We start from the raw sequence: 22,896 nt of genomic DNA on the forward strand, positions 1-22,896 counted from the left end.
AATAAGCACACATGACATTTGGCTGAAGTTTTTAAAATTCTTCCTTCTTGAGGTATAAGCACCATTCAATTCACCAGGCCTTCTGAGCAACTATTGATTGAATTTTAAGTACCTACAATCTTCCAAATCTGCCTAATTGATTCACTGAATCATAAGCTAGTCAATCCCATTTTAACCTTATGTATTGTGTAAATATGGCCGGTGGTTAATTTGTTTTCCAGTGAGCTGTATTCCAATTGAATTAAGTAAATCCTGTCTCCACTTATCCATCCTAAGATGCAGCTCAGGTTCCTTCCAGGAACCGCACTTGCGGCTTTATTTTCAAATAAAATGTTAAAATAGGATCACCTGACAATGCTAAAAGACAGCAGAGCAAACACCGCCGGGACACACCAAACTTGCCCGTACAGTGGTGAAGATAGTATTGTTAAACCTAGTTATCTGAATTCGGGCATTGGATTACCAAAAGAAGGTCAAATTCGCTCCAAATCGGCTGGCTAACTCAAAATTCAGCCAAGAAGCGGGACTGCCGACAGCTCGGCCTTTGGGATGGGGTTGAAGCCTGAAGGGCAAGGGGGGAGCCTTCCAAGCACGTGAGTTTGCGGTGGAAGCATCCGTGAAGCAACAGAAGAACCAGCCCAATCAGGGAAAGAAAAGTAAGTCTCTGAAGGGCGCATCTTCGCGCGGTAGATTCTGATTTGTCTTCGGTTTCTTCATTCAAGGCGCCGCCCTCTCCTTCCCTCAGGTGAACAAGGAAGGCACTGGCGAATCCAGATTCCAGAGGGCGAAGCGTCGGCGGAAGGGGCGGGTGCCAGCCTTTCTCCAAGCAGCCCGCAACTTTGATCTTTGATCTTCTCCAGCAGTTGGAGAGGTCGGCGAGGATGATGGGAATTGGAACCCAGCTTGGGGAAGGGGTGCCTTCCAAGCAAGTCGGTTTGATTGATGTTTTCGTTGAGCTGCAGCATATGCGCAGAAGCTCCGGAGTGGTGGAATTAATCATTTTTTTAAAGGGTTCAGCAATCAACGTTGGGTTTAGGAGCTCGTTTTTCGTTCATTCCACCCGGACCTTATCCAAGGAGGGAGAAGGCATTCCGCCTGTCTACTTCTCAAACCAGGTCACAATCCATCTACAATTATCTGATCTTTTTGCCCAGCTTCTCGCTGTGCCTAAACTTGGCGAGAAAAATACCTTAATCCGGGATAGAAGCTGCGAGAGCCGAAACAGGTGGCTGCTGGATGGCAGCGCCGCTGCCGGATTGGGCGGTCAAGTTTCTGAGGCTTGAGGTCCCACCAATCACCTCTTTTTTGCACAGTAATTCCAGCAGTAAGCGGCCAATCGTTCCAGTGCCTCTGCTTTGGAAGGGGCGGAGGCTCTCGCTTGCTCCGCCCTCCTTGGGTGAAAGAAGCAGCTCTTCCCTGCTGATTGCCTGCCATTCATGAAAGCGATCAAAATCTTTTCAATCGCTCTTCTGGAGTCTGCGCAGCCGCTTGCATCTCCGCAGGTTGCGGCAGGTTCGAGGAGATCCTGACGCAAGACGTAGCGTCAAGAAATAGCGTAAGAAACGGATAGGTAGATAACACGGCTGTCTCTTAAGACTCTAAGCGCGCTGCCCAGATAGCGGGAAAGTCTACAGAATACGGTGTAGCTGGGATCGCAGAAGGTTTGAGTAGGTTTCTGGACTGATTTTAATAAGGTTTCTTTTTCTTTTTTAGCAGCAGGTATTTTTACAATGAATTAGAGTTAGACAAGAATGCTTCCCTAGCCTGTTGCGCTCCGGTATCCGCTGGACTTCAACTACCGAATCTCTCGCCCATACAACCATTAGTCTAGCTTCAGATTTTGAGAGTTAGTCCAACATCTGGACGCTACCAGGATGAGAAAGAGTAGCATAGCTCAAGTTTGCATTTTGTGTTTAAGGGCAGAACTCGGGTATGGTGCGGGTTCGAAATTTCTAGGTACCATCTGTATTCAGAAGCATTTTAATGGCTGTTCGGTTTAGCACTGTTTATTGTTTGTTTACAACAGGTTCCTGGTTCTAGTAAAAAAATAAACACGTCTGCCTAGTTCTGCATGAAGGCGGAATGGGAAAATCTAAACGCAGAAATCCTTTTTATGTATATTTTTTCTTCATTTTTTTCTCGGAGGCATTCCAAGTGACTTGGCTTACAAAATTGTCCCCCTTTTATTCAGTTCTAGGTTTAGAAACTATTCTGTGTATGTGGAGTGCATGTGGACATTTGGAGACGTTAACTTAGGTAAGACTCGATTTCGAAGAGATACAATAAATCAAAATAGATTCTTTATTGTACTGAGAAATCACTCTGCGCATTTCTGCATGTGTTCCAGAGAATACGGTTGCAGTCAAAACTCGTCTCCAGTCATCCTAAATCGACTCACGAAGAAGCCCATCGGATTACCCTTTTGCAAGCTGATATAAGGGGATATATCTTTCCTTATTGCCACGGTTTACCGCAGGCATTAAAAGTCCTGGTATCTAAATTATTTTCCAGGTTTACGTGGAAACTAGCTGTGATATTATATCCTATTCGGGATGTTGTGCCTGCTGTTAAGCGTTCAGGGGACAGAAACATCACAGGTCAGAATCCCCGAGGGCTACGGACGAGCTCTGGCATTCATAGACCAGCTTCGACTAAGCCCAATGCCTGAGGTTTATTTTCAACATCAACGCACTTCGGGATTGAGGTGGTTTTAAACATAGTAGCAGGACAGTCGTGTTAATGATAGAAAAAATTAAAACAGGCAGCATCTTTTCCGACGAATGCTCACATCATCCGGTACAGAGTGGAACCTTATGCCTTTTCATAAAATGTGATAGTCAGAAAAGGTGCCATCGGGTTCCTTCTCTGGATTTAAAGAAAGGCTTTTCTCAGTTCGATGCTCGTTTATTCATCAAGAGCCGGTCTCGCTGCTAATTTGGACAGAATCCCAGTTAGATATACCTGAATGAAGGCACCCTGAGCGGGCGCCGGATATCTCAAAAATCACTATTATATGGGCTGCTTATTCTCAAATGCGCGCTTGCCTACAAATTCATCCCCGCTCATCGATGGCTTACTCAAAAAAAATCGTAAGCGAGATTCACACGTGGAACCAATCCTAGGTAAATAATACTATTCCTAGATAAGAGAAGATTTGTACGGCGGTTTTGACAACCTCGTCAACCCATATACAAAATTTGTCCGTCTTCCTGATTTTTAACCTCCAGGCATGGGTGTTTTGTTTTGCTTTTTATACAAACAAGAGACAGATGATGGGGGGGAGGGCAGAGAAGGGAGGGAGAAGTAAAGGCAACCGTCCAAGCCACGTGCCAATCCCTTTTCTTTGCTCCGGAAGTGCTCGTCACCGAAGGTTCGGCGCTTCCGCCGACGCAAGATGGCGGGGGATGCAACAACGGAGCTGCTTTTTTTGGATACTTTCAAACATCAGAGCACTGAGGTAACCGAGGCAATGTGGGTCTCTCCACCCCCCAATTCCCTCCCCCCGCCTTCCAGATAGGATGAAATTGTGTTCTGAGAGGCGATGTTCATTATCAGTCGGGAATTAATAAGTCTTAAATTTCAGAGCTCCTTCTGCAGCCTCCACAAAGGAAATCAGCTTCGCGTAACGGTAGCGATAGTTCTTTTTTATTTTTTTATAAGTCGATCTGATTGAGGTATGCATAGATGTTCGGCCGTGTGATATTTCAAAGTTTTGCTGTTTTGGGATAACTTCCTCCCCGTCCTCTCAAAATGCATGTTTTGCTATCATTTCAGTCGAAATATGCGTCTCCTGATTGTAGTTCATAGCAATATAACTCCTGTTCCTATCTTTTCACTAGTAAAATTTTGAAAGGAGAAATGTCTGTATATGAGTAATCCAGTTAAATAATGGCACCAGTAAAATCATCACGTGTTAATCAGCATTTTAAACATGTAGCTTAAGTTCACCATAAAGATGAAAGAAATAATGGGATTCACTGAAATACTGTATAGACAATAAGCAAAAAGAAATCAAATACCTTTGAATATAAATTTGTCTACATACAATCATTAGATTTGTGTCCTATTTGATTTCTGAGATATTGAAGTGCAGGTGGTATATTTAAAATTAGTATGGATTACATACATGTAGCTTCAGAGTTCTGATTTTTTTAATGTAAGAATTTAACACATTGTTTTCTTATATTAGGACATAGGTAAAAGGAACCTTTTGCCCAATGTTAGGTGCTTAGATCAGTGTGGGTATTGTAATAAAAAGATATTATGAGAATGCCAGCTCATGTGGTTTTTAATATGCTTTTTACCCTTCAAGATACATATATCTAACAAATGAAGGGTATGCTGGTTGATTTTTTTGGCTATGTTATTTTAGTATATTTCAGTATAAGCATGTAATACTTCATTAGATAGCTTATTTTGATCTCAGTTTTTAAAAGGACAGGAAATATATTGAAAAGGGGAAAAAGAAACTATGTCAAAGGTTTTGGGGGATCTGGAAAGTGAGCCAAATAAGGAATGGTTAAATGATTTGGGACTGTTTGGTCTATAGATGAGATGCTGAGGGGAGATCACTAAAGACACTGGTCTTCCGATATCAGAAGGATGTCACACGAAGAGGACCTATTTTTTATTGGTAGGACCAGAACCAATGGGTCAGAACTACAAGGAAATCGGTTCAGGATAGAATAAGGAGGTCTGTAAATAGAGGTTGGATAATCAACTATCAAACATGCACTAGTGGATCCTGTACTGAGCTAATATCTCCTGATTTTCCAACTAAATGATTCAATCTCATGATTACTAGTTTATTGTTAAAATGGTATCCTATCTTTCCAATTGATACTCTTAACACCAGTAGAATGTCAATATTGTAATTGCATAAGAATTGTTTACTGAGTAATCACAGGCTATGTCTTTTGGGGGAAGATTTTATAATGTTTAAGAGTTCTTAGAATGTGTAGAATTTAAAAGCAGTCAATTGTGTTTCCTATAGTATTTTCATTTTATTTTAAGAATTACTTATGCCTTTAATATTAAAATAATTTGCTAAGAAATAATTGAACTTCTCTCTTGAATTACAAGAGAATCATATATCCAGTCATATATCCTGTAACCAGTCATATATCCTGTAAAGAAAAGATATTCACAAGTTAGGTTCATTTTCTATTGACTGCGGTCCTATGAGTGTATGCTAAGAAATAAGTCTGACTGTTTATGTGGACTATCTGTTCTTTTAAGTCTTCGAATAGTTCACTCATTGCCACTGCAACTTAGTCCATCCACCTTGCTCCTGGTCATCCTGATCTTCTCTTTCCTCCCATCTTTCCCAGCATTAGAGCCTTTTCCAGAGAGCTGGATCTTCATATATTGTTCTGAATTATTATAATTTGAGCTTGATCATTTTGACTGTTTACCACATTGCCATCTTAGATCTGCCCCTTTCCATTTGTACCTCAAATGATATCTCTGTTGTAATGTGTTCAATTATCCATAATTTGTTTTCTTGGCTGTCCATGAAAGTCTTCTCCAACTTAATTTTATTATTTAAATTAGTTGATTTTAAACTGCTGCAAGCTCAGCAGTGAGTAATGTTTTACATAAAATATTGTTAGATTGTTTCAGTAATTCTTATGAATAATTTTTCCATATTTTTGCTGAATATTAAATCCTCTCTATTTTCTGCCATTTCTTTTTTTTTCTTTGTCACTCTGCAGATGTTTTTCAGATTTTTATTTCTTCTCTATTTAGCCTCTTTGCTTAAACCAGCTCCTGGACCTTTCCCTGCAAATCATCTGCCTCTGTACCTCATCAAGCTTATTAACATAGTATCAGGCTCTGACCCTAACACAGGTCCATTGAAATTTGATGGCTAAAATGAATTTAAATAAATGAATTAATTAATTAACTAAAATGTTTCCTCTCACCACAACTTGTGCAACATATTTGTTACGTAACATGATTAGATTTCCCACAAGTACTTGTCAGGATTCCTGTCATCCCTCCCAGGTAAACCAGACATGAAACCTGACTAGATGAAGTAATTATACATAATTGAAAGACTACATTAACAGAATCTTAAAAGTCTGAAAGTACAAACTTCGCACCACCACTTATAAATGCCTGATCCGTTAGAGAGAGTCTTTCTCAATTTCTTTATCTGACTGTTAAGAGAGTCTAGGCAGCATCTCTTGCCCATGTTTCCCAAGGCCATCCACACATTATGTTACAATTTCACAATATCACAAATTAATGGTATTGTCTGTTACAAATGGCATATTATGTCTGGACATGTCAGGAAGAATGGATGGTTATGTTACAACACTTGTTACTTTTAGGCAATGTATGGATTGTGTGAAATGCATATTTTGACAGATTTTTGAGTGCTCATGAAACAAAACAAAGATACTTTGCACTTCAAAATTCATGAATTTTGTTCATTTTGTTTTCTAGCAAAGCACTAATGTAGATGTGGTTCGCTTTCCATGTGTAGTTTACATCAATGAAGTGCGTGTGATTCCTCCAGGAATAAGAGCTCACTCTAACTTACCTGAAAGTAGAGCTTATGGGTGAGTAAAAAACTGGTATAAGAGATTGTCCAGCACTGTTTTCTACATCATTTTTAACATGCAGTGCTTTGTGATGTTCTATTATTCTTATGAGAAGGGATATTAACTTCTGTAAAATGGGGTAATGAATCAGGGAGTGAAAGTAGGTGGCTAAATTTTCAATAGACTTGAACTGAGATTTCCTGGGTCCATCCAGCATTATATAATAGAATATACTTCTGCTTTAACAAACCAAAGATATAAAAGAACTTTGAAAAGGATTGTGTACTAATTGAGACAAGAACTATAGCTCTTAGAATTTTTCAATTCTGTTGAAGTAATGGCAGGATTTATGCAATGCTGATAAAAGAGTAAAATAATTGCTGAGAAAATAATCTTCTTTTGAGCTAGGTTTGCCAGCTATAATTTGGAGTCAATTCTGGCTAATGTCAATTCTTGTAATTCAGAAATTACAAATCATGACTCAAGATAGAAAAGGAAGAAGACATAGACATTTGCTTCTGAGATTTTGGTTTACACTCCTTTCAAAAGCAACTTCCAATAGTTGAAAGAGGATTATTGATAGTTGCATTCAATACGTTATCTATTTAATTTATACGCTGCCTATCTTACTGTCAAGCGATTCAATGTAAAGTATATTGCAAAGATAACATTTTAATACTTCAGGATTTTATGTGGACATACTTGTGCTCAAGGCTAGCCAGCAAGCTAGTGAAGTACCTGAGATTAAAGAATAGTATCACACACATTGCCAAATGTCATAGAAATTGTCATATGGAAAGAATTTTTTTTATTCTATAAATTATTGAATTTTATTAGATTTTATTAGCTTTAATTCAAAAATAAAACTATAGGTAGTTTTACATATAGATAAGCATGAACTTACAATTGACATTCCGCTCATAAGAATATTTGAGAAAAATATGGACTGTATCTTATAAAAAATATGAAATAAGAGTTTATTAATGTAAATATTGACTATTTTTAATAATTGGGAATTTTTTATCTTCCTGCAGATTGATGAGCAGTCTTTCAAGGCTTGACTTGCTCATTAATCATAATTTGGTTAAAAAAAAAATTTTTTTTTTCATTTTGGCTCTTTTCCCAGTGAGACATCTCCCCATACATTTCAGTTAGACCTGTTTTTCAACAATGTCAGCAAACCAAGTGCACCTGTATTTGACAGGCTAGGAAGGTAAGTGCTAAGAACATTCCTTCATAAAACACTGAATAAATTTTACCTGAAACTGTAAAATTATGGAATATAAAAAACAAAATTGTCAATTCCTCCTTAAAAGGGATTCTAATAATGCATACTTACAATTTCCTGCAACCATTAATTTCTGTGGTCTTCTCAGCTGTCATATTGCCAAATTTTGTCCAACTGTACTATTGTATAACTTTAAAGAAGCAATCTTTGGGATACACAGTCTACAGTAAGTGAATAAAATGCAGTTTTATAAAGCTCCTGTAAAGTTTATAGAGTTCCTGCATTCTGCCATTTAGTGTACAGATGTATAGTTGTCAGCCTAATTCTAAAAGCACAGGTTGTGAGAAGCTCCTATTTCAAGACTAGTTAGTAAGAGAAGGTGTTGGAGAAAAATATGCATGTTTATTATCTAATATCTAATTTTCTTTTGCTTAACAGCCTAGAGTATGATGAAAACTCGTCAATTATTTTCAGGCCCAATTCAAAGGTAAATATTATGTAAATTGTTATGCTATCCCTCTTGTCAGTTAATATCGTAACTTTTTAATAACCACTTTAGAGACTGGATTATTTTCAGTGTGTCCTATCAACGTCTTCTCAAAACTATCAGTTGGTTCAATGGCTGCTGAAGGGTTACTAACAGAAAATGATTATAAACATTTCTCATTGTTAGTTGGTTTCCAGGTGTAATTCAAATTAATCCAATCTGTTCAACCTTTGGAGTATCAGAAAAAATATGTTCTACCACATGAGCCTCTCTGAAACTTAAATTTTTCATTGGAAGCCTTTCTAGAATATTGAATAGCTTAGGAATTGGCTTTTGTGTGCGTACATATGTATATGCACACAAATATATACATAAATTTGTTTGTTTACATAATGCCTTAAATCTTATGAGTAGAGATTTTTTTTTTTGCATTTTTTGGATATGGCAGTCATCAGAGATATAACTCGGTGTGGTTTGGTGCAATTGTTTGAGAAATTGAAAACTGTAGGAAAAGCTGCGTGTAATGATGATTTGTGATTTCTCTGTACTTTATGGCATTGTTGAGCATCATTATACTACAGTCATTCAGAAGAGAGGCAAATATATTTTTCTTAAGCCTCATTCTTTGTCATAGTATTATATGATACTTAGTTTAATAGACGTTCCTGACAAAAATGTGCTTCTTGTTTTAGGCAGATGGTAATGAGAGCTGAAAACATTTGAAATAAAAAGCATATATTTTCAAAACTGCTGTAGAATTTTGGATATATATAGGATTTTTAACAAGCAATACACATAAAACAGAACAGATCAAATTGATCCCATTAATTCAAAGTCATGTTTTATATTCTGTGTTTTATTTTGAATAATACAGGTAAACACTGATGGCTTAGTTTTAAGAGGCTGGTATAATTGCTTGACACTGGCAATATATGGCTCTGTTGATAGAGTAGTAAGCCATGATAGAGACTCTCCTCCACCTCCCCCACCTCCTCCTCCACCTCCTCAGCAACAACAAGCTTTGAAAAGAACTCCAAAATTAGGTGAGCAATTTTGTTCTACTTTTTAACTCTCTTCAAAAAGGCTTTGGTTAGAAAAGCACATCTTTCATAGCAGTCGAGCATATTTTGTTAAAACAGTTGTATTTTTCAGTACTACTAATTAATTCTGTAAGTTCATAAATATGAGTATCAATACAGCATATACCTCAGAATTTTGGCAGCTAATTCTCTTCCCAATTTAAATCTTTAAGGGGCCGGGATACCAGACACAGGGTTTTGTTTTTGTATCAATTTTAATTTCATTTCTCCCATCCCATTCTCAGCAGTCCATTTTCACTGCTTTGAAAACTGAAGGAATTGTAAAAACGATGTGGCCTTTGTTTGTCATGCAGTGTGATTTAAAAAAATACATAACTGTTCTTTGGCTCAAACATCTTTTACAGCTGATGGAGAGAAAGAGGAACAGTTCAATGGCAGCCCTCCCCGGCCTCAACCTAGAGGACCAAGAACCCCACCTGGCCCCCCTCCTCCTGATGATGATGAAGATGAGCCGATGCCTGTATCAGGTAGCCAAGAGGAAAAGCTTTGGATCCTTCTAATATATGTTTTGATGTCCAAATTTGGGAACCAAATATACAATGCACAAAATATATTTGATTTCTTGACAGAGTGTTTTGCAGGCTGCATTGGGTTAAGAATTTTCTTTCCCACATACAGTACTTAATAATTTACAGTACATGGTTCCATGTTTAATACAGAATTGACATTCTTTTTTTTTTTAAATCTTCACATCCCCACATCCACATGATGTAAAACTAAATCTGGAAGTGCAGTATCTGCATTGAAATAGTATATTCCAATGTAACTTTAAATCATATATCTTTGTTACTTAACTTTCATCACAGGTAACTTTTCAGTATTGAAACCTCAAGCGTTCAGTTTGTTTTCTTGCTATTAATGTCATTATTTTCAGTTGCCGGAGAAAAAGAAGATGATGTTGATCACAGAGAAGATTATTTTGAGCCCATTTCTCCTGATCGGACTTCCATTCATCAAGAAGGTCCATATTCTGATGAGGCGGAAGTGGAGGAAGAACAAGCAGAAGAAATGGATGATGATGAAGAAGGTGCGGATGTTGAGGAGGAAGAGGATGAAGAAGAGGATGATGATGGTCAAACAGTAGATAGCATTCAGGATGATGAAGAGGATGATGATGACGATGAAGATGAGGATGACGATGAGGATGAGGAAGAAGAGGAAGAAGGTGATGAAGAGGAAGAAGGTGAAGGTAGGCAAATACAAAGCTACTAGGGTTGATTCATGCATGCATACATTATGTTGTCCTTGTTTGATAAGCATTGACTCGCAAATAAATATCTGGCTTGACCCTATTGAAAGAACACTGTATTTGAAACAATGTTAGCAGTGTATGAAAATTCTGTTTTGCTTAGTTCAGGGGTAGGCAACCTCGGCTCTTTTATGACTCATGGACTTCAACTCCCAGAATTCCTGAGTCAGCTATGCCCACCTGATGATAATGAAGATGAACCAATGCCTATATCAGGTAGCCAGGAGGAAATTCTGTTCTCATTATTGTCACATCTGAGAGAAAAAGCTTTGGATCTTTCTAAAATAACTCCACTAATATATGTTTTGATGTCCAAATGAGGGAACTAAATACACAATGCACAAAAATGTGTTTAGTTTCTTGACAGTGTTTTGCATATTGCAATGCATATAATTGAATACTTGCTTGATGTTAACTGTCAATCATTGATTTACCTGCAAGCTGAGACTATGGTATTTAAGAACCAATTTTGAAAACATATAATTTTAGAAACGAAGGTTTAACGGTTAATTTTTAGAAAATGATGAAAATATGTATTCATTTTTAGAAGAGAGGCTGCCAACATTTGTAAGTGAAAAGGGAATAATTGGATATATAATCAAATAATTTGCGATAATTCAGTCACATGTGAGTTATTGAGCCCCAAATATACTTTGAAATTATATTTAATTTTTCCAAAGCTTAAATTGAGGTATTTATTTGCTGTACTGATATCCTTCCTCACTCCACCCAGTAGTGAGTGCTTTAGTTAGTGTCATTCTATTAGGGCTAATTAGTTCTTGTTCTGACATTTAATAATGAGATGTTCTCACATTAGCAACATTTTTGCATTCTTTTAAAATAAATCTTTTCTTATACAGTATATTTTCTTCCCGTATCCTGTTAAAAATACAATAGGAGTCAAATAACTCTAAACACAGGCATTCCATCTGGACAAGGGCCAGAAAGTAAGGGAGCTGTTCAATACGTCTTAGTAACCTTTTCAGTATGGCTGCAATAAAGATCGTTTGCAATCTTTGGGAGGGCTGTTGGGATTGTAGGCCAGTAAATTCAAATATTTTTTGCAAAGACTCTTGGAATTTATCTTTGCATATTAATATGTATTTGAGCATCTGTGTTCTATTTTGAGTTAGTAACGGCAGCTTATAAGCATGTGAAACTGTTGCTAGCCAAAGTTATTTCTCTTTGTTTCTGTTTGAATACTTGAAGTCCGATCTTGGTCTTGTTTACTTGGCAGTCATTTTTGTGTGGTACATGCACCTTTTTAGAGGTCCATGTGATTGAAACTTACATACATTTTTGGAATAGAAAATTAATAATACATTATTTATTGCTTCGGGGGGTATATATGTGTAGGAGGACATACATACGAATGGGGAGAAAATATGCTATCTTATCTAATCAACAGTTAAAACATGAGTTTTATAGCATGTTTTTAACAAGGTTATTTTACATATTCATTTCAGGAGATGATGGTTATGAACAGATTTCAAGTGATGAGGATGGAATTGCTGACTTGGAACGAGAGACGTTTAAATACCCAAGTTTTGACATTGAATATACTGCTGAAGATTTAGCCAGAGTGCCACCTGTAACCTACGATCCTTTTGATAGGGAGCTTGGACCCCTTCTATATTTCAGTTGCCCCTATAAGACCACTTTTGAGATGGAAATTGCCAAGATGAGAGATCAAGATCTAGAGAAGGAAAACAGTGGGGCAGTAGAGAGTTCTGCTAAATTAACTGAGCTCCTTGAATTATATCAGGAGGAGAGAGGTGCAAAGTGGGTCACAGCTTTGGAAGAAATACCCAGTTTAGTAGCCAAAGGACTAAGTTATTTGCAATTAAAGGATACAAGCCAGGATTACCTAAGCCAGTTGGTTGACTGGACAATGCAGTCTTTAAATCTTCAAGTAGCCTTGAGACAACCGATTGCTTTGAATGTCCGTCAGCTGAAAGCTGGGACAAAACTTGTCTCTTCGCTGGCAGAATGTGGAACTCGAGGAATAGAAGCACTCTTGCAAGGGGGAGTAATTGATTCTTTATTTGAGTTGCTCTTTGCGGATCATGTGTCCTCTTCCCTTAAACTTAATGCTTTTAAAGCTTTGGATAGTGTTATTAGCATGACTGAAGGAATGGAAGTTTTTTTGAGGAATAATTTGGAGGCCAGTGAAAAAAGTGGCTATCAGAGACTGTTGGAACTTATTCTCCTGGATCAGACTGTAAGGGTAGTCACTGCGGGTTCTGCCATTTTACAGAAATGTCACTTCTATGAGATTCTGTCGGAGGTAAAAAAAATTGGTGACCAGCTAGCAGAAAATTCTCCACCCCTTCCAAATCATTCTGAGTCTGAGCAGGATCCAGATGCTGGGCCTGAAAGAGGCAACCAGGAATATGAAAATGACGTGGATGCTCCAATGGATATGGACAATCTTTTGGAGTCCTCCACTATGAATGAAGGAGAAATTGAAAAGCTCATTAACCTTTTAGATGAAATTTTGCATTTGATGGAGACGGCCCCGCACACTATGGTGCAGCCACCTGTGAAATCTTTTCCAACAACAGCACGTATTACAGGGCCTCCAGAAAGAGACGATCCTTTTCCAGTTCTGTTCAGGTATGTATATTTGTATTTTGATTTTGGTAAATGGCTTTAGTTATGCTTATTCTGGTTTTTCTAGTTGGTACCTTCAAGATAAGTTCATCAGACTTCCATTGTTACTGCACAGAATATTTAAAAGCCAAACCTAGGCTAATTGGAGTTGAAACCTGACCCAGTTTGGGAATTTCTGCTTACATGTTCCAGACGATCACCAGATTTCTTTTTCCAATATTTAATATGTTCTTATAATACCTGTCCATTATTTAATAAAGATTGTTGATTTAACAGAGGAAATATTTTAATCTCTTTACCACTTTCATTTCCATTTCATTTCCAAGTTTATTTCTTCTCATTTTCCTTATCAAGTCAGCTCACTTTCCCCATTTAAATTAATAAGATTTGAGTTACTCAAATGTTTACTTAGAATTGAAGACTAGGTAATATCAATAGGTAATTCGCAAGTCCTTAATACTTGCTAACCAATATACTATTCTGAGTTCTTCAGGTTTATAAGAGAAGATTCCGTTCTCTAAATTGTGTATAATCTACTCCCTGAAAATCCTACAGTATTTCCACTTTGTAGTCCTTGAAAATTGTAGTAATCTCTTTGTTACTGTGGTGGTGCTTTCTGCTTATATTGATAAAAATAGTAATAATTAACCATCTGCTCCATTAATGTAAGTTTGTAGGGACATTTGAGGTCATCTGATTTGCAAAATCCTTAATTAACGTTTTAACAAATATTCTTGATTTCTTGGATTGAATAAATATATAGCAATCAGTAAAAAATTAAATAATGTTTTTATGTTTTTTAATGCGAAAATATAAAAACAGATATAGATCTATTGAAATTAAATCCAGGCTTAGATGAATATCATGATGATGATGTTGATGCTGTTATTCCTTCAGTCGTGTCTGATTCTAGGCAACTCTATGGGCTATGTCTCTCCACATCTTCCGATTTTTCATTACTACTTTGAGTTGTTCTATACTCTGGCTGGTGTCAGCTTTGGTGGTGTCCAGCCACTGTGTTCTCTGCTTTCCTTTTACCTCTAACGCTTTCAAACATAATTGCTTTCTCCAATGAAGATAGATATCAGTTTTGCTTTTAATATTGGTGACATTAATTAATGTGATATTAATTAATCCCACTTTGCATTTGTGGGATTTGCCTTCTATTCCAAACCACAACGGTGCCTTGTAATACAAATATATTGACATTGCAGTTTAGCTATCTTATGGGAAAAGGTAGTGGATAGATATTATTTCAATATAATATTGTTTATCTTTCTATTTTCATTTCTTCAGGTATCTCCACAATCACAATTTTTTGGAGTCTGTCACTTTGCTATTGTCTAATCCAATAACAAATGTGCATCATGGAGTGCTTCAGTCTGTCAGAGATATTCTGAGATTTTTAGCACAGTCACAGAAAGGTCTCCTTTTTTTCCTCTCTGAATATGAAGCCACCAATTTGTTGGTTCGAGCATTTTGTCAGTTTTCGGATCTCGATCAAGAAGAAGGTCTGCAAACAGATGGGGCAGGCGATGAAGCATTTCCCTTATGGCTTCTTCATTCGACTCAGACACTGCAGTGCATTTCAGAACTGTTCAGCCACTTCCAGCATTGCATAGTCACTGATGAAACTGACCATTCAGATCTCCTGGGAACACTTCATAATCTTTACTTGATCACTTTTAACCCAGTAGGAAGAGCTGCTGTTGCCCATGTCTTCAGCCTTGAGAAGAATCTCCAGAGCTTTATTACTTTAATGGAGTTCTATTCCAAAGAAGCATTAGGGTAATGATTTATTATTAGGTTTATATCTATTCTGTCTTTGTTTTGTGTAGCTCAAGAAAGTGTACATAATGCTGCTGCTTTCTACTTGTTCCACAGATGCATTCTTGTGAGGGGGAGTCTGGGGAGAGAGTGACTGGTTTTATCACTAAGTGTTGGACATTAAGTAACGTCTCTGTAGGCTCCTGTGCAGGTAGTCCTCAGGTTACGGCCATTCATTCAGCGACCATTCAAAATTGCGATGGCACTGAACAAAGGGACTTAAAGACTGGTCTTCAGGAGTTCTGGTCATTGCAGCACTCCTGCAGTCATGTGAACAAAATTTGAGTACTCGGGAAACAGTTTACACATAAACTGGTTGCAATATCCCATGGTCACATAGTCACCATTTGTGAGCTTCCCTGCAGGCTTCGCACAAGCAAAGTCAATGGGGAAGGCCTTAGGAGAGGATACAAGTCTCTCCCACTCCCAGACTTTCTTTGCTCATGTGTTGTCGTTTTGCCCTTCTCTTGCATGCACGCTGTGCTCTCTTTTCCCGCCTCCCTGTGCTTGTACACACCCTGCACCCTCTTTCCCCAGTCTCCCTAAGCTTGAGCCAAACTGCAACACCTTCCTCCCCCAACTTGTGCATAGCCTGCACTGAGCTACCCAAGGCCTCCTCCACCTTACCCCCATACTCTTTACATGAGACTCCTCCTCCTTTCTACTTAATGACCCTGTGCAACTGGAGTCATGACATCAACCAGGGTTGCCTGGATTGTTGTCACTAAGCCAGGGGCTCCCAATTGGGGTAGTTGCACCCCCTGGGAGTATGAGACAATATTCTAGGGGGTGCGAAAACTTGGGTTTTCAAAATTATAGTGTATAAGCATAGTTTGTTGCTGTTATTTCAAATTTTTGTAAGGGGTGCGAGAATATATCGGAAGCATTCTAGGGGTGCGGGTTATAGAAAAGGTTGGGAGCTGCTGCACTAAGCAATGCAATCATATGACTTGATTTAGAACCACTGTGCTTAGTGATGGTAATTTTAAGTCAAATTACAATCATAACTCGCGGACTATCTGTAACGGGATCGATTGAAATGTCAACTGAGTTCAGAATAATACTGTTTTTTATTAATTTTTTATTCTAAAGATTATTGTTTGCTTTTAATTACTTTTCTCCATATGGAGTATAATACATTTTAAAAGTGGAAGGATTATGAAAGAACAGGATGGCTTGATAAAAATCTCTTTCAACTTTAATGATAACTATATTGGTCTCTGATGTTTAATATACTGTAAGATGGAATCCTATGGTGAGCAGGTGGGAATCCTCTTGCACAGTTACTTTTCCTTCTTCTGCGATTTCCATGTGTCCTCTAAATCTCTGGAGGGTGGGAAGCCAGTGATGGAAACTTAATCTCTGGGTTTTATGCTTAGTATGAAGACTAAAATATGAAATGAAGTAATATGAAGTAAATTAGTAAGCTCTAGGTGTTTTTTTTAAACTTACATTTCAGTGATTCCAAATCAAAAAAGTCAGTTGCGTACAATTATGCCTGCATCCTTGTTCTACTGGTGGTACAGTCTTCAAGTGATGTCCAGATGCTTGAGCTGTACTCAGCACCCCTGTTGAAGCTTTGCAAAGCTGATGAAAATAATACCAAATTACAAGGTACGGTGTTTGTTATTGTTGGCCAATGTTGGCCAATGTTTTAAATGATGTAGGAGAAATATTTCTGATATTCTGTTTCACTATTGCTATTGTATATATTAAGATTGCTAGGTTCTTTAGCAGACTTATAAAATTGGTTTATAAACAATGTAATATACTATTCATGAACAGATATCATAAAATAATTTAAAAGAAATATTGAGACTCATATTCTGTAATGATGAATCACTTAGATTCTTTAAATCAACTCTTGTTTCCACATCACTCACTGCTGTACAGCTTCAAAATGAAGTAGGCTGGTCCTACATTCTAGATTTCCAAACAATATTGGGATTTCTGTTCCTTTAATAGTTATCACCTGCTGTTTCCCAACATTATAAATTTGATTTGTTTTAATATCAAAAGTGCTGTCAAAAGTAGTGTGTAGTCTGTTACTGAGTGGAAAAGACAATCCTGATAGATACATCTGATTTCTTTCATACATTAAGTGTACTTTCAGGCATTTTGTTTCCTTTAAAGTATAATATTTAAAAGTTTCTTAATTTTATTTGTATTAATTACTGTAACTTTTAATACTGCCCAGTTTCCGTAGCTGCTTAAGGTATTTCATTAATCATCTAGGTTGGTGGTTTATGTGCCTTATACTTCATTGGTGGAAAGATGCTTTTGAATACAATATGAATAAGAAGTCTCAGAGTTGTACGGAGTAGTTTTTCCTTCTGCTGTGAAATTCATCTAGATAGAAAAAACAATATTTCTGATTTATTATTTTCTAAAACTTTACATATCAAGTTTAGTGGAGATATCTGTTAGGAATAAACTGGGAGTGTGTGCCAACAATCCTGTTTGTCAGGAAAAGGTCCAATCTTTTGAATGCAAACTGGCTGGACTGGAGATGTTTAGATGTATACAGTCTGGTTCTTCTGGTATGTACTACCTCAGAACAACATTGATTTGTTGTCAGGAAGAATGAGAGTCTTGGGGAAGGAAGATATGATTTCAATGATACATTTATAATTCAGTTCTTGGGTGAGGGAACCAATATGCTCTAGTCCTAAAAATACTCTTTCAGGGAACAGAGGGCTTTTGTTGTGGATTATTCAATTTTTAGAGTTTGTGATGCTATCTTCCTGGTGGGAAGGTAATGGATGTTATCTGTAATCTAGATAAGTTATAAATAGTGCTTGTAATCCACATTGGCATCTATAATATCAAGCAATATAACCAGCCAATCTTGAAAGTCACATTTGGGCTGCTAGGTAGTAAAGTTCACAGCTACCAAGGCTGCATGCTTAGAAATGGCATTTGATTTGTATGCAAGCAGAGCTCAAGGCCTCAGTGCATGGTCCTTGGGAGAAAGCAAGAAAAGTGTGTCTTTGCCAGCCTTTTGATATGGACAGATCAGGAAGCAAATACCACAACAGATGCTATCTCACTGATCATGTAGTAAGATGGCTTTCTTTTGGCTGTCAGATTAACCAGTCTTTACGTATGATAAATAAGCCAAATATTTCCTTAACATTGATATGTTCCTTTGTACTGTATATGAACTTTAAGAAGGCCTTAAAGATCTTGCCCAGGCCTTTGGGAGAACAACTGACATCCCTTCCTACCTTTTTGTTCCCCTCTGGGCTTGGAGGGTTTGCAACTGTTATTTTTTTGTCTGGTGCTGTTTTTTGTGCTTTTTATATTCTTTTTTTCAAATGTTTTTCATAATTGTAAACTATCTAGAGCAGTGGTTTTCAACCTTTTTAATGCCGCGACCCCCAACCGGTCGTAAGTCAAGGACTACTCAACTGGTCGTAAGTCGAGGACTATTTAACTGGTGCAGCAGTTTGCAGAATGGGACTTTTGGCAGGCTCAGCAGGGCAGAGACAGCCTGGACAATTCCTATTGGCTTTTGAAAGCCAATAGAATTAGACTCTATTCAAGAGAGTCTATTCTATTGGCTTTCAAAAGCCAATAGAATAAAAGAGAGTAGCACAGCTAAGGAAAAGGGGGAAAAAAATGGCAGACTGCGTTGTTTGGCGACCCCCGTGAAATGGTCGTTCGACCCCAAATGGGGTCCCGACCCACAGGTTGAGAACCACTGATCTAGAGTTTGTAATTTGGCAGCATATACTTTTACTATATTATTTATTATTTTACTACATTATTTATTATTATCTTGAATACAGAATTGTAAGAAAAAATAATGGGAAATATTCAAACTGGATTATAAAATTGTATAAAAATTTCTTATACTTTTGGTTAAAAATGAATACTATGTTGCTAGTGTGCGTATGTGACAAAGTATGTCTCCATTGTTAAGATTCAGTGTTTTATAATCAAAACCACTCTAATTGTTTTCACATTTTTTTGAACGCATCATATAACATTCATCAAATGATCTTGTTTGTTTTTAGAACTTAGTAAATGGTTGGAGCCATTGAAAACAGTCCGATTTGAAATTAATTGCATCCCAAATCTCATTGAATATATTAAACAGGTCAGTAAAATAAATAAGTAAAAGCATATGGGGGAGTGCATTTTTGCTGTTCTATATAACAAATGTGTAGTTTTTACATGGTTTCCTTTACATTGCCATCCTTGGACAGTGAGATGAATGGCATGTACATTTAATAAATAAAAAGTAAAAATAAATATGACTTATTAGAATAGCAAACTACTCATCTTTTTGAACAAATGTATTTTGAAGTTAATTTTAGTTCAGATTATGTTGAAAGTAGACATGCTGATAAATTAAAATGTTTTGGGAAGGGAAAAATTGGATTGGCAATCCTATGATAGCTGTTCACTTTGAGTTGCTTAAAACTCTAGATTAGTCCCTCATTTCAGTCCTGAGCTACAAATATTCTCCTTTATTGGGATCTAGACTGGTCCTCCTACCTTAGCCCCCTTTATTCTATTTACAGTTTTACTTAAATATTCGTGAAACAAATATATGCTAACATTTAATTTGGTATCCAAATATTTTAAATATTGGAATAGCGACCTAACAGAACACATACAAATTGTTCTCTTTTAAAAACAAAGCTTATTGCGTAATAAGGAAGGACCAAATCTTGAACCAAATCCATTGCTAGACTGCTGAATAGTTGCTGGTGAGTTACATAAGTCAGGCTTTCCATATCCCTGTGCTTTCTGTATAAGTGAACTTCAAGTCCTAAAATCTACACTATTAGTCAAAATGGGAACTGGCTTTTGCGTAACTCTCTTGGTTGTGTACAAAAATCAAATTGATCTCTCTATTGTTTGTGCAGAAGCAATGTTGTCTGTTAAATCAGATATATCCCTTTTGAATATTTTTAAATCATTATCTACTTCTTTATTTCAAAGAACATTGATAGCTTGATGACTCAGGAAGGAGTTGGTCTCCCTACAGCACTTCGTGTCTTGTGTCATATTGCATGTCCTCCACCTCCGGTTGAAGGTAACAATATTTAACTTCTTAGTTCTCATTCAGTAGAATGTATTTGTATTAAATCATACTCACAAACATTCTAGAATATATTGTTCTTTGGATATGTATATTGATCATATACACACACTGGAGTAATTCTCAGTTCATTTTTACTGTGTGAAAGAAGTATGTAAAAATATTTACCTTTGGTCACCAACAGAATCATTGCATCCAATTTATATTACAGGTAGTCCACGACTTAACGACCACAATTGAGCCCAAAATGTATATTGCTAAGTGAAACATTTGCTAAGTGAGTTTTGCCCCATTTTACGACCTTTCTTGCCACTGTTGTTAAGTGAATCATTGCAGTTAAGTTAGTAACACAGTTGTTAAGTGAATCTGGCTTTCCCATTGACTTTGCTTGTCAGAAGGTCGCAGAAGCTGATCACATGACCTTGGGACACTGCAACCATCATAAATATGAGTCAGTTGCCAAGCATCTGAATTTTGATCATTTGACCATGGGGATGCTGCAATGGTCATAAGTGTGAAAAACTGTCATAAGTCACATTTTTTCATTGCCGCTGTAACTTTGAATGGTGACTAAATGAACTCTTGTTAGTCAAGGACTACCTATACTTAATAATAAAATAGAGAATGAAATATAAAGACTATATAATATTTCTCCTATCATTCATATAGGTCAGCAGAAGGACCTTAAATGGAACCTTGCAGTTATTCAGCTCTTCTCTTCTGAAGGAATGGACACTTTTATCAGAATTCTGCAAAAACTAAACAGCATTCTTATTCAGCCCTGGAGACTCCATGTCAACATGGGAACAACTCTTCACAGAGTCACTACAATCTCTATGGCCCGATGTACTCTCACACTTTTGAAGACCATGTTGACTGAATTGCTACGGGGAGGATCCTTTGAATTTAAAGATATGCGTGTTCCTTCAGCACTTATTTCTTTACACATGCTTTTATGTTCTATAACACTCTCTGGGCGTTTGGACAGTGATGAACAGAAAATCCAGAATGATATTGTTGATATCTTGTTGACTTTCACCCAGGGTGTTAATGAGAAATTAACTATCTCCGAAGAAACTCTAGCCAATAATACTTGGTCACTAATGCTAAGAGAGGTTCTTACTTCTGTTCTAAGAATTCCAGAAGGATTTTTCTCTGGCCTTATATTACTTTCAGAACTACTGCCTCTTCCACTGCCTATGCAGACCACTCAGGTAAATAAAAACTACCAATTGATTTTTAAAATAAGCTGATCTGACAGTTGAGGAGCTATGAAACATATTTATGAATTTTATTTTTATTAATATAATTATATTGTTTACATGCGGAAGTTGGTTTTATTACTGTCTAAAATCATTAAACAAAATATAGTCTGGAGAACCAAGGAAAACATAGGGCCAGGTACCACAGGGATATTTGTATGCAGCACCTGGCTGTGCAAACTTGTTTCCATTTATGTGCCTCTATAGGGCTGTTTTGTGGGAATAATTTTGAATATGAATTCCAGTTGACATACTCTCCTTGGCAATACATTTTCTATGAAATTCCAGAGTAGAGAATAGCAATGATTATTGTGCATTTCTAAGGATTATTTTGTTTTCCATAGGTTATTGAACCACATGACTTAGCAGTAGCTCTCAATACTAGAAAACTTTGGAGCATGCATCTTCATGTCCAGGCAAAATTACTGCAAGAAATAGTACGATCCTTTTCTGGTTCCACTTGCCAGCCCATTCAGCATATGCTAAGGCGCATTTGTGTACAGTTGTGTGACTTGGCCTCACCAACGGCTCTCCTTATTATGAGAACTGTCTTAGATCTACTTGTAGAAGATCTTCAAAGGTACATTTCAATGTCTTATTTAATATTGCCTAAACAAGACAATTATTGTCTAATAATTTGTTTAATGATTTGTCAAAAATAGAGAAGTTGATCTCATTGGTTACAATTTTGCCTTCTCACACTTGAATGTAGATGTAAGAGGTCCTGTGCATTCTCCTTTCCTATCTTATTCAACACTTAATCAATTGCTTTTGACCCTATGCCTTCTGTTGCACCAGTGTGTATTGTGGGGTTGGGGGCAAGAACCAGGTTTGATCTTTGAATAGCGTGTCAAGTGTTAGGAAACTACACATCAAAACATATTTCATTTCTTTATAATTCTAGAACAGTTAGAAGTTAGAAGATTAGTACAGAGAAGTGGGTGAAGCCGGAAAAAGTCCTCCAGAATTTGCTTCCATCTCCTGAATATTTGTTTTCATTCAAGTCACTTAAATACCACTAACATTATTATTACCCTTGTAGCTATGGTAATAATCCCTCACGCTGGTAACTTTTCAGATAGGTGGCAGTTTACATTTGTGTAGAAATGAACATTGTTTACATATATTTTTATATATGTATATATGTATATATGTACTGTATATATCTATATATCTATAGGGGTGAATGGAAATATTCAAACATGTTTGTTTCGTTTTACATTTCTATCTAGTGTGCTATCATCCTAATAAAGAAATTTCTCATCATTTCAGCAACCCAGAAGATAAGGAGAAACAATACACTGGTCAGACCACTCGCTTGCTTGCTTTATTTGATGCTCTGGCTTCGCACAAAGCTTGTAAATTGGCCATTTTGCACCTGATTAATGGAACTGCTAAAGGCGATGAAAAATACACCGAAGTTTTCCTAGAACTTTTGACTTTGATGCAAACTGCAGGGGAAAATATCATTCATCAGCAATGTTCAGAATACTTAGCTTCTATTTTACAGTCCTTCTGTGACCAGGTAT

The 22,896-nt window shown here is 36.9% G+C and overlaps 1 protein-coding gene across 4 annotated transcripts in view; it reads left to right on the plus strand.

The window, feature by feature from the left end:
- The window catches only part of VIRMA (vir like m6A methyltransferase associated), a 35,940-nt gene continuing 13,044 nt past the window's right edge, over positions 1 to 22,896 (plus strand). Inside the window, exons 1-17 of one of the 4 annotated variants that reach the window (XM_039348675.1) lie at positions 1 to 1,555; positions 2,192 to 2,256; positions 2,348 to 2,597; positions 6,451 to 6,566; positions 7,675 to 7,761; positions 8,215 to 8,263; positions 9,138 to 9,306; positions 9,708 to 9,830; positions 10,238 to 10,552; positions 12,079 to 13,228; positions 14,522 to 15,013; positions 16,512 to 16,666; positions 19,072 to 19,154; positions 20,006 to 20,099; positions 20,775 to 21,319; positions 21,712 to 21,947; positions 22,640 to 22,892. In XM_039348675.1, coding sequence (XP_039204609.1) covers positions 2,553 to 2,597; positions 6,451 to 6,566; positions 7,675 to 7,761; positions 8,215 to 8,263; positions 9,138 to 9,306; positions 9,708 to 9,830; positions 10,238 to 10,552; positions 12,079 to 13,228; positions 14,522 to 15,013; positions 16,512 to 16,666; positions 19,072 to 19,154; positions 20,006 to 20,099; positions 20,775 to 21,319; positions 21,712 to 21,947; positions 22,640 to 22,892 — 3,912 coding nt within the window. In that variant the 5' untranslated portion in view covers positions 1 to 1,555; positions 2,192 to 2,256; positions 2,348 to 2,552. Of the gene's footprint in view, positions 1,668 to 2,191; positions 2,257 to 2,347; positions 2,598 to 3,303; positions 3,458 to 6,450; positions 6,567 to 7,674; positions 7,762 to 8,214; positions 8,264 to 9,137; positions 9,307 to 9,707; positions 9,831 to 10,237; positions 10,553 to 12,078; positions 13,229 to 14,521; positions 15,014 to 16,511; positions 16,667 to 19,071; positions 19,155 to 20,005; positions 20,100 to 20,774; positions 21,320 to 21,711; positions 21,948 to 22,639; positions 22,893 to 22,896 lie in introns of those variants that run through there. The other 3 variants (XM_039348677.1, XM_039348676.1, XM_039348674.1) reach the window with 3 other exon arrangements.

Source organism: Crotalus tigris, unplaced genomic scaffold, assembly GCF_016545835.1.
Source record: "Crotalus tigris isolate CLP2741 ecotype Arizona unplaced genomic scaffold, ASM1654583v1 scf7180000018168.854452, whole genome shotgun sequence".
In the NCBI taxonomy this organism is placed as follows: domain Eukaryota; kingdom Metazoa; phylum Chordata; class Lepidosauria; order Squamata; family Viperidae; genus Crotalus; species Crotalus tigris.